At 45.7% G+C, this 12,464-nt stretch overlaps 1 protein-coding gene across 1 annotated transcript in view; it reads left to right on the top strand.

Annotated features, from left to right (window-relative positions):
* The window catches only part of LOC115162865 (beta-1,3-glucosyltransferase), a 171,822-nt gene that overhangs the window by 142,110 nt on the left and 17,248 nt on the right, over positions 1–12,464 (top strand). Inside the window, exon 11 of the mRNA XM_029714324.1 lies at positions 1,943–2,056. Coding sequence (XP_029570184.1) covers positions 1,943–2,056 — 114 coding nt within the window. The remainder of the gene's footprint in view (positions 1–1,942; positions 2,057–12,464) is intronic.

Genomic DNA, 12,464 nt, shown 5'->3' with positions numbered 1-12,464 from the left:
ACTATACAAAATGAAACCAAAAAACGACCAGCCACCGTTCTGCCAGGATACAAACTAAACAGAAAATATTCACCCACAAACCCCAAAGGAAAAACAGGCTGCCTATGTATGACTCTCAATCAGCAACAACGATCTACACCTGTTCCTGATTGAGAGCCATACACGGCCGAAACAAAGAAAACCACCAACATAGAAAAAGAAACCTAGAACGCCCACCCATGTCACACCCTGGCCTAACCAAAATTAGAGAACAAAAAACCCTCTCTATGGCCAGGGCGTTACAGTACCCCCCCCCCAAAGGTGCGGACTCCGGCCGCAAAACCTGACTCTAAAGGGGAGGGTCCGGGTGAGCCTTCCTATGGCGGCGGCTCTGGTGCGGGACATGGACACCGCTCCACCCTCGGCTTAGCCCACTTAGGTGGCGTCCCTGGCTGCGCCGGAGGACTGGCGGGCGACCCTGGCGGCGCCCGGCTGGAGGGCGACCCTGGCGGCGCCCGGCTGGCGGCGACCCTGGCGGCGCCCGGCTGGCGGGCGACCCTGGCGGCGCCCGGCTGGCGGGCGACCCTGGCGGCGCCCGGCTGGCGGGCGACTCTGGCGGCTCCGAACAGGCGGGCGGCTCTGGCGGCTCCGGACAGGCGGGCGGCTCCGGACAGGCGGGCGACTCTGGCGGCTCCGGACAGGCGGGCGACTCTGGCGCAGGCACAGGACTCACCAGGCTGGGAAGACATGCAGGAGGCCTGGCTCTGGGCGCAGGCACAGGACTCACCAGGCTGGGAAGACATGCAGGAGGCCTGGTTCTGGGCGCAGGCACAGGATAGACCGGGTCCTGAAGACGCACTGGAGGTCTAGAGCACACGGCCTGCACAACCCGTCCTGGCTCGATGCCCACTCTAGCATGGCACTTGCGGGGGGCTGGGATGTAGCGCACCGGGCTATGAGCGCGCACTGGAGACACTGTGCGCTCTACCGCATAACACGGTGTCTGACCAGTACCACGCCGCTTCCGGTAAGCACGGGGAGTTGGCCCAGAATTCCATCCTGGCTCTGCCACACTCCCCGTGTGCCCCCCCAAAACATTTTTTGGGGCTGCCTCTCATGCCTGTTGAGCTCCCTTGCCTCATACCATCGCCTCTCCGCTCTCGCTGCCTCGATCTCCCACTGCGGGCGGCAATACCTTCCAGCTTGAGCCCATGGTCCTGCCCCGTCCAAAATTTCCTCCCATGTCCAGGAGTCCATAATGCTCCTTTCCTGGTGCTGCTCCTTCCTCCGCTGCTTGGTCCGTTGTTGGTGGGTGAATCTGTAACGGCCGTCGTTGAAATGAGACCAAGGTGCAGCGGAGGATGTGTTCATCTTGTATGGTTTAATGACCGAATGAACACTATACAAAATGAAACCAAAACATGACCAGCCACAGTTCTGTCAGGATACAAACTAAACAGAAAACATTCACCCACAAACCCCAAAGGAAAAACAGGCTGCCTATGTATGACTCTCAATCAGCAACAACGATCTACACCTGTTCCTGATTGGGAGCCATACACGGCCGAAACAAAGAAAACCACCAACATAGAAAAAGAAACCTAGAACGCCCACCCATGTCACACCCTGGCCTAACCAAAATTAGAGAACAAAAAACCCTCTCTATGGCCAGGGCGTTACAGTCACAAACTTGCTTTGACTTGGCTGTTTGAATTTCGGAAGCACCCGGAAAATTCTACATCAGCTCCAGCTGACAAGTCGGTCACAGCTAATTGTTCTGATTATAATAATTAAATAATGTTTATTTCAAAAAGTTCTGTAAAAGACAAGTTATATGTTTTTAACATTCATAATTAATAATGCTGCAAGTTTTCTGTGTACAGAAGCCTGATTCTTCTTACTATGGTAGTGTGGAAGTGTTGAGCTGTATTGTTTTACCTGTCGTCCTTTTGTCCTGCCCCAGTCCCAGTGGTGAAGAAGACGTGGGAGAGAGAGGCATTTCTGTTGGAGTATTACAGTGACCACACCGACCCTTCCATACCTACCATCGACCTAGGAGTCCCCAACACAGAGAGAGGTGAGTTAGTCCAGGACCTGCATCCATAAAATGTCTCAGAGATGGAGTGCTAATCTAGGATCAATTTTGCCTAATTTAGATATTAATAATTATTAAGATTACATGAACGGGGAGGACCTGATCCTAGATCAGCACACTTAATCTGAGATGCAATGTGAATACAGGCCCTACTCCCATCCGCATATCCACTCTAGTTAGGACCTGTTGCAATTGAGACAATTTGATGCAATTTCAAAAGCACAGTTAAAAAGTTGAGTTGATTTTGTTCAAAGATAAAGATCGCTAAATAATGTGTATGAAGCTAAGATTCAGTCTGACAAACTCTGGCAGATGGCAAGTCTGATGCTACAGGTACAACAAGGCATGTTATACCAGTCTACCAATTGCACTACACGTTATATTGTGTTGTTATTATTTAATAAAGTATAATTTGGCTTCCTGTCTGATCCTGCTCTCATAACATTTGGGATGCAACAAAGGGCTGTGGGAACATTTTGTGCCTCTGTTTTGCCACTGCTTTTTCACGAGGTTGTTAATTGGGTGTCTTGTCTGTGACTGAGAATGCGCAATCTGCGCATTTACTAAAATGTCAGCTCTCATCTTTTCCACGGTTCTCAATGTCAAACGACGAAAGCCGGATTGTTTGTTTTTTCATGATGGCGACCTGGGTCATTTTAATTCAGGGCTCTTGTGACAGACTGCATCCATTGAAGTGTAAGAGATAGTATCAATGTCAGCATGACTTCAGGTAGACCTGTTAATAATGTCGAATATGCCCACAGTAGCAGGAATTTGAATATGGTGGCTCGATCAGATTTTGTGTGATTTGATAGATTTAGTCTTAAATACTAATAGTTTTAAGATACTGTAAGATTTCGATAAGATTTAGTCTTATCAGGTGGAAATGCCCAACTTTTAGGATGGTTTTGGAATGAATATGGAAACCTCTGATTCAACCAGTACCACTGCTCTGCGAGTAAATTACTGTTATTGACTTGAGTTTTATAGAAGAGTTCAAGTAAACTCCGAATAGGGTTGTTAGCTATCAACCTTGCTCTCTTCTGATTTTATCTTATGACACTTTCACCTATCAACTCTCCAATGGGAAAGGGGCAGGGGAAGGGAATAGTGTGTAATGGAATGCTTGTGCTGTAATATGCAGTAAATCAGTGTATCTGGAACAGATGAAGCCAACACTCTTTCTTTCACGCACAATCCAACAGAGCCGGGGCTGTGTAATCACCCTAATTATCATTATTCAACGGCACGCTAAATCGGATATCAAAAACCTTGGTTGGCCTTGGCGTAGCGCTGCATGGAAAGCTCATTCACCACTCTGTCATTCCAAATGGCACCCTATTCCCTACATAATACACTACTTTTGACCAGACACTTTTTCATTTGTGTCTACATTCAACTGGCAAAAGTTGATTGTCATATGATTAAGAGAAAATAATCCCTATTGGGGTGTGGTGCCTGTCCTTAAAAGGGGCAGCTCCCTCTTTTAATGTTGATGTCTATTTAACAGACTGTTAAATTCTGTTAAATAGCCATCACTAACACATTAGAGGCTGCTGCCCTATATACGTATACTTGGAATCACTGGTCACTTTAATAATGGAACATATTTTGCATTACTCATCTCATGTATATACTGTATTCTATCCTATTCTACTGTATCTACAGTTGAAGTCGGAAGTTTACATACACTTAGGTTGGAGTCATTCAAACTCATTTTTCAACCACTCTACATATGTATTGTTAATAAACTATAGTTTTTACAAGTCGGTTAGGACATCTACTTGGTGCATGACGCAAGTCATTTTTCCAATAATTGTTTACAGACAGATTATTTCACTTATAATTCACTGCATCATAATTCCAGTGGGTCAGACATTTACATACACTAAGTTGACTGTGCCTTGAAACATCTTGGAACATCAAAATGATGGCATGGCTTTATAAGCTTCTGATAGGCTAATTGACATAATTTGAGTCAATTGGAGGTGTACCTGTGGATGTATTTCAAGGTCTACTTTCAAACTCAGTGCCTCTTTGCTTGACATCAAAGGAAAATAAAAAGAAATCAGCCAAGAACTCAGAAGACCTCCACAAGTCTGGTTCATCCTTGGGAGCAATTTCCAAATGCCTGAAGGTACCACGTTCATCTGTACAAACAATAGTACGCAAGTATAAACACCATGGGACCACGCAGCCGCCATACCGCTCAGGAAGGAGAGGCGTTCTGTCTCCTAGAGATGAACGTACTTTGGTGCAAAAAGTGAAAATCAATCCCAGAACAACAGCAAAGGACCTTGTGAAGATGCTGGAGGAAACAGGTACAAAAGTATCTATATCCACAGTAAAACGAGTCCTATATCGATATAATCTGAAAGGCCGCTCAGCAAGGAAGAAGCCACTGCTCCAAAACCGCCCTAAAAAAGCCAGACTACGGTTTGCAACTGCAAATGGGGACAAATATCGTACTTTTTGGAGAAATGTCCTCTGGTCTGATGAAACAAAAATAGAACTGTTTGGCTATAATGACCATTGTTATGTTTGGAGGAAAATGGGGGAGGCTTGCAAGCTGAAGAACACTCTCCCAAACGTGAAGCACGGGGGTGGCAACATCATGTTGTGGGGGTGCGTTGCTGCAGGAGGGACTGATGCACTTCACAAAATAGATGGCATCATGAGGCAGGAAAACTATGTGTATATATTGAAGCAACATCTCAAGACATCAGTCTGGAAGTTAAAACTTGGTCGTAAATGGGTCTTCCAAATGGACAATGACCCCAACCATACTTACAAAGTTGTGGCAAAATAGCTTAAGGACAACAAAGTCAAGGTATTGGAGTGGCCATCACAAAGCCCTGACCTCAATCCCATAGAACATTTGTGGGCAGAACTGAAAAAGCATGTGCGAGCAAGGAGGCCTACAAACCTGACTCATTTACACCAGCTCTGTCAGGAGGAATGGGCCTACATTCACCCAACTTATTGTGGGAAGCTTGTGGAAGGCTACCTGAAACGTTTGACCCAAGTGAAACAATTTAAAGGCAATGCTACCAAATACTAATTGAGTGTATGTAAACTTCTGACCCACTGGGAATGTGATGAAAGAAATAAAAGCTGAAATAAATCATTCTCTCTACTATTATTCTGACATTTCATATTCTTAAAATAAAGTGGTGATCTTAACTGACCCAAGACAGGGAATTTTTACTAGGATTAAATATCGGGAATTGTGAAAACTGAGTTTAAATGTATTTGGCTAAGGTGTATGTAAACTTCCAACGTCAACTGTAAGTCTATGCCGCTCTGACATTGCTCGCCCAATGTTTATATATTTTTAATTCCTTTACTTTTGATTTGTGTGTGTTGTTGTGAATTTTTATATATTACCTCGCTGTTGGAGCTAGAAACTCTAGCATTTTGCTACACCCGCTATAACATCTGCTAAACACTTGTACTGTATGTGACAAATAACTGTCACGTCCTGGCCAGTATATAAGGTTAATTGTTTTGTAGTTTGGTCAGGGCGTGACAGAGGGTATTTGTTTTATGTGGTTTGGGGTGGTGTGTTTGTGTAAAGGGTGTTTGATTTAGTATGTCCGGGTTTTGGTTTATGTCTAGGTAGTTCTATGTGGAATCTAGTGTGTGTGTTTCTATGTTTGGTTGATTGGGGCTCTCAGTTGAAGGCAGGTGTTGTCTATCTGCCTTTGATTGAGAGTCTCATAAATGAGGGTGTGTTTGTGTTTGTGTTTGGTGGGTGATTGTTCTGTGTTCAGCCCTAGGCTTTGCCAGACTGTTAGTTGTTCGTTTGTTCTAGTGGTTTTGTTATTTTGTATTCAGTGGTTTTTGTAAGTGAATAAATCTAAATATGAGCATACACGTACCTGCTGCGTATTGGTCTACATTTTCAGACGACGATTTCGTTATATCGTCGGAAGACGAAGAAGACAATCGTGACAGAATCACCCACCACCAAAGGACCAAGCAGCAGGAGAACAGCATGGATGGATGGACATGGGCGGATTTAAGGAGGTTCGTGTCCAGGGCTATGGAAGAGTTAAGGGAACCCGAGAGGCAGCCCCAAGAAATTTTTGGGGGGGGGCACAAGGGCTGTGAAGAGGGGCAAGGATGGAGCCCCAGGCCAGCTCCCCGCACTAGCCCTGAGGTACGTGTCTCCAATCTGGTACGCCCAGTACCAGCACCCCGCACCAAGCCCAAGGTGCGTGCCCCCAGCCCCGCCAGTCAACAGTCGTCGGAGCTGCCCGCCAGTCAACAGTCGTCGGAGCTGCCCGCCAGTCAACAGTCGTCGGAGCTGCCCGCCAGTCAACAGTCGTCGGAGCTGCCCGCCAGTCAACAGTCGTCGGAGCTGCCCGCCAGTCAACAGTCGTCGGAGCTGCCCGCCAGTCAACAGTCGTCGGAGCTGCCCGCCAGTCAACAGTCGTCGGAGCTGCCCGCCAGTCAACAGTCGTCGGAGCTGCCCGCCAGTCAACAGTCGTCGGAGCTGCCCGTCAGTCAACAGTCGCCGGAGTGGTCAGACTGCGCTGAACTGCCGGAGTGGTCAGACTGCGCTGAACTGCCGGAGTGGCCAGACTGCGCTGAACTGCCGGAGTGGCCAGACTGCGCTGAACTGCCGGAGTGGCCAGACTGCGCTGAACTGCCGGAGTGGCCAGACTGCGCTGAACTGCCGGAGTGGCCAGACTGCCCTGACCTGCCGGAGTGGCCAGACTGCGCTGAACTGCCGGAGTGGCCAGACTGCGCTGAACTGCCGGAGTGGCCAGACTGCGCTGAACTGCCGGAGTGGCCAGACTGCGCTGAACTGCCGGAGTGGCCAGACTGCGCTGAACTGCCGGAGTGGCCAGACTGCGCTGAACTGCCGGAGTGGCCAGACTGCGCTGAACTGCCGGAGTGGCCAGACTGCCCTGAACTGCCGGAGTGGCCAGACTGCCCTGAACTGCCGGAGTGGCCAGACTGCCCTGAACTGCCGGAGTGGCCAGACTGCCCTGAACTGCCGGAGTGGCCAGACTGCCCTGAACTGCCGGAGTGGCCAGACTGCCCTGAACTGCCGGAGTGGCCAGTCTGCCCTGAACTGCCGGAGCTGACAGACTGCCCCGAGCTGACAGACTGCCCAGACTGCCCCGAGCTGACAGACTGCCCCGAGCTGACAGACTGCCCAGACTGCCCCGAGCTGACAGACTGCCCAGACTGCCCCGAGCTGACAGACTGCCCAGACTGCCCCGAGCTGACAGACTGCCCAGACTGCCCCGAGCTGACAGACTGCCCAGACTGCCCAGACTGCCCCGAGCCGCCAGACTGCCCAGACTGCCCCGAGCCGCCAGACTGCCCCGAGCCGCCAGACTGCCCCGAACCGCCAGACTGCCCAGACTGCCTGGAACGGCCAGAACCTGAGCCGCCTCCAATATAGGTGGGTTGGGGAGGGGGGGTGTAGCACAGTGCCGTCGTTGACGGCAGCCACCCTCCCTTCCCTCCCTTTAGAAAGGGGGAATTTTTCTTTTGGGTATTGTTTGGGGGTATTTATATTTTTTTGTGTTAAGGTGCTTCTGGGGTAGCACCTTTAAGGGGGGGGTACTGTCACGTCCTGGCCAGTATATAAGGTTAATTGTTTTGTAGTTTGGTCAGGGCGTGACAGAGGGTATTTGTTTTATGTGGTTTGGGGTGGTGTGTTTGTGTAAAGGGTGTTTGATTTAGTATGTCCGGGTTTTGGTTTATGTCTAGGTAGTTCTATGTGGAATCTAGTGTGTGTGTTTCTATGTTTGGTTGATTGGGGCTCTCAGTTGAAGGCAGGTGTTGTCTATCTGCCTTTGATTGAGAGTCTCATAAATGAGGGTGTGTTTGTGTTTGTGTTTGGTGGGTGATTGTTCTGTGTTCAGCCCTAGGCTTTGCCAGACTGTTAGTTGTTCGTTTGTTCTAGTGGTTTTGTTATTTTGTATTCAGTGGTTTTTGTAAGTGAATAAATCTAAATATGAGCATACACGTACCTGCTGCGTATTGGTCTACATTTTCAGACGACGATTTCGTTATATCGTCGGAAGACGAAGACGACAACCGTGACAATAACATTTGATTTGATGTTATTTGACCCAATATTATGGCCATAGGATGAGCAAATGTATCTTGTTGAGATTTAATTGTAAAATGACTTTGTGTGATCTGAGTCTCATTTATGAGTTTTTCTTATTTTAACTACAGTAGTCATGTCACCACCCGATTAGTTACAGTGAGTCCTCCTACCATTACCTCCTACCATTACATTTGTTCATATCCTTTGCAAGTTAGTGAGCTATTAGCCCAGTTATAAATTTGTGTATAGTCAACAATAGAGTAGTGATTGCTTCTTACAAGAGCACAAAACATGTACATTTCTAGACATCTTTGAAAGCGAGTCGGGGAAAGAGCTTTTTTTGTTCTGAAGAGGCAGTGTTGTATTTTGAGACTGACTTGAATAAGTTAAGTAGCCAATAGACAGAGGGTAGCATAATTTCTATGATTTTCTGTAATAATAGAATGGGAATAATAATGGGTTTTATTTTGTAAAGTGTTTTTTTTCTTCTTCAAAGACCAAAGGTAGGCCTACATTGAACACCACACATTGGCCGCTACTGTAGGCTGAATGATAGCACAGCTATTTCCATGTTAAAATGTTATGGGATGCATTTTCTCCATTGTTTTTGATGGTAGGCCACTCTGGTAGGCCTACATTCTGATCAAATATCCACAGTAGTCTACTGTTGGCCACTGTTAAAACTGTAACTTTAAGTGGGTACAGCCTCAGTGTTCACAGTAATTGTTTTCTAACAAGGGGGCTTTGTGTTGGACAATATTTCTTCCTAGTTAAGAAATAAGAGGTAGCCCTACTGTACCTGTGTGACAGACAGAATTATAGTCTACTATCCCATATATTTTCTCAGCCAATTTCTTCAGTCACCATGCCCTCCTTAAAAAACAAGGTGCTTTTTCTCTGTGCATACCTAGTAGTGGGGTAGGCTAAATAAATACAACAGAATAGAGCAAGTTATAAGAATAGTAATAAAGGAAACAAAATATGCTGTGTAGATCATGCCCCAAGCTCAAGGGGCGGCAGGTAGCCTAGAGTGTTGGACTAGTAACCGAAAGGTTGCAAGTTCGAATCCCCGAGCCGACAAGGTAAAAATCTGTTGTTCTGCCCCTGAGCAAGGCAGTTAACCCACTGTTCCTAGGCCATCATTGACAATAAGAATTTGTTCTTAACTGACTTGCCTAGTTAAATAAAGGTTAAAAAAAATGGTTGAGCTGTAGCAAAATTAGAGGTGGAGAGTGGGCCAACACTCCCAACTTTTTTTTTTAATTCTCTCAGCACTCCAGCCAAATTACGCATGCGCTGCTCCTCACTTAACTCAACTCACATGCTCTGGTGTTGTATTAAAAAATATTATTCTTGTCTCCATTCATGTAAAATGATGTAAAATTACATGAAATGTGTTTATCAAAGGCTATTTTTTCTCGGATCCCCAAATACGATGATAGATTCAAGCAATGCTTTTATTACACTGAACAAAAATAGAAATGCAACATGCAACAATTTTATTGGTTGGGAACACAGATGTGTTTCAGATACCTAAAAAAAAAAGGTAAGGGTGTGGATCAGAAAATCAGTCAGTATCTGCTGTGACCACCATTTGCCTCATGCAGCAAGACATACAGTTTATCAGGGTGTCAACTGTGGCCTGTGGCATGTTGTCCCACTCCTCTTCAATGGATGTGCGAAGTTGCTGGATATTGGCGGGAACTGGAACATGCTGTTGTACATGTCGATCCAGAGCATCCGGAACATGCTCGCCCACACTACGCCATACACGCTGTCACACAAATCAGGCCTTCATGGTTGAATTGCTGCAAAGAAACCACTACTAAAGGACACCAATAAGAAGAAGAGACTTGCTTGGGCCAAGAAACACGAGCAATGGACATTAGACTGGTGGAAATCTATCCTTTGGTCTGATGAGTCCAAATTTGAGATTTTTGGTTCCAACCGCAGTGTCTTTGTGAGACGCAGAGTAGGTGAACGGATGATCTCCGCATGTGTGGTTCCCACCGTGACATGGAGGAGGTGTGAGGGTGTGGGGATGCTTTGCTGGTGACACTGATTTATTTAGAATTCAAGGCACACTTAACCAGCATGGCAACCACAGCATTCTGCAGCGATACGCCATCCTATCTAGTTTGCACTTAGTGACCCAAAACAAACCTTAAGTCTGTGTAAGTGCTATTTGACCAAGAAGGAGAGTGATGGTGCTTCATCAGATGACCTGGCCTCCACAATCACCCAACCTTAACCCAATTGAGATGGTTTGGGATGAGTTGTATCGCAGAGTGAAGGAAAGCACCCAAGAAGCACTCAGCATATGTAGGAACTCATTCAAGACTGTTGGAAAAGCATTCCTCCTGAAGAAAATGTCAAGAGTGTGCAAAGCTGTCATCAAGGCAAAGGGTTTGAAGAATCTGAAATATAAAATATGTTTTGACTTTTTAAACACTTTTTTTGGTTACTACATCATTCCATATGTGTTATTTCATAGTGTTGATGTCTTCACATTTTAACATCTTGACCATGTTCTGTTATAATATCCACCCGGCACAGCCAGAAGAGGACTGGCCACCCCTCATAGCCTGGTTCCTCTCTAGGTTTCTTCCTAGGTTTTTTTCTCAGGAGTTTTTCCTAGGGAGTTTTTCCCAGCCACCGTGCTTCTTTCACATGCATTGCTTGCTGTTTGGGGTTTTAGGCTGGGTTTCTGTACAGCACTTTGAGATTTCAGCTGATGTACGAAGGGCTATATAAATAAATTTGATTTGATTTGATTTTGATTTGATTTGATTCACTATTATTCTACAATGTAGAAAATAGTAAAAATAAAGAAAAACCCTTAAATGAGTAGGTGTGTCCAAACTTTTGACTTGTACTGTATCTACAGTAATGAAATTGCATTCTATTGGTGCATCCTACTTATTAGTCAACCAACGACAGATCGGCTCTTGTTGTCAAATTGACTGGGTCTGAGCCGCACGCTAACCGAATCAGTTAGCTTACGGAGACGCTCAAATTGACTGGAGCCACTCAAGTTGACTGGGCCTAAGACTAACGCTAACCGATTGTGGCACAATCCATTAGAGTGCTGTACTCAGGAAGTGTAAAGTGGATGTTGTTCCCACTGTGACAATTAAAACCTATCCGAACCAAAAGCCGTGGATAGATGGCAGCATTTCGCCCAAAACTGAAAATGTGAATCATCACATGTTGGTAAAGCATTCACCCTGAAGCTTCTTGAGAAAATGCCAAGAGTGTGCAAAGCTGTCATTAAGGCAAAGGGTGGCTACTTTGAAGAATCTGAAATATAAAAGGTATTTTGATTTGTTTGACACTTTTTTGGTTTCTACATGATTCCATATGTGTTATGTTATAGTTTTGAGGTCTTCACTATTATTCTACAATGTAGAAAATTGTACAAAATAAAGAAAAACCCGTGAATGAGTACATGTGTCCAAACTTTTGGCTGGTATTTATACTCTTTTTTGTATATTATTGTGTACTGTTATATATTTCTGCACTATTTGAGTTAGGAACACAAGCATTTTGCTACACCCGCAATAGCATCTGCTAAATATGTGTATCCGACCAATGACATTTGATTTATACAAATTGCTCAGCCCCAGTCAATTTGACAGCAAGAGATTTGTTGGCCACAAAAATATTACATTTATCTCCTTTAAAATTAACTTTAAAACTTAAACGTTTCACTACGCCTTCAAGATGGGTGGGGGAACTAAAATGTTTTGCCCGAGAGGTGGTTTGCAAGCCCTGATACATCTGACAAACGTCAGAGCCGTTGTAGTACGATTCAATCTTAGTCCTGTGATGATGCTTTGCCTGTCTGATGGTTCGTCAGTGGACAACGCGTGGTTTCTTATAAGCGTCTGGATTAGTATCCCGCTCCTTGAAAGCGGCAGCTCTAGCCTTTAGCTCGGTGCAGATGTTTCCTGTAATCCATGGCTTCTGGTTGGGATATGTACGTACAGTCACTGTGGGGACGACATCGTCAATGCACTTATTGATGAAGCCGGTGACTGAGGTGGTATACTCCTCAATTTTTATTTTATTTTTTATTTTACCTTTATTTAACAATGGCGGCCTAGGAACAGTGGGTTAACTGCCTTATTCAGGGGCAGAACGACAGATTTTTACCTTGTCAGCTTGGGGATTCGATCTTGAAACCTTTCGGTTCTAGTCCAACGCTCTAACCACTAGGCTATCTGCCGCCCCAATGCCATAGGATGAATCACGGGAACATATTCCAGTGTGTGTTAGTAAAACAGTCCTGTAGCGTAGCATCCACTTCATATG

The sequence above is a fragment of the Salmo trutta genome, chromosome 26, assembly GCF_901001165.1.
Source record: "Salmo trutta chromosome 26, fSalTru1.1, whole genome shotgun sequence".
NCBI classification, from domain to species: Eukaryota; Metazoa; Chordata; class Actinopteri; order Salmoniformes; family Salmonidae; genus Salmo; species Salmo trutta.
This window is presented reverse-complemented; position numbering and strand designations above follow the sequence as displayed.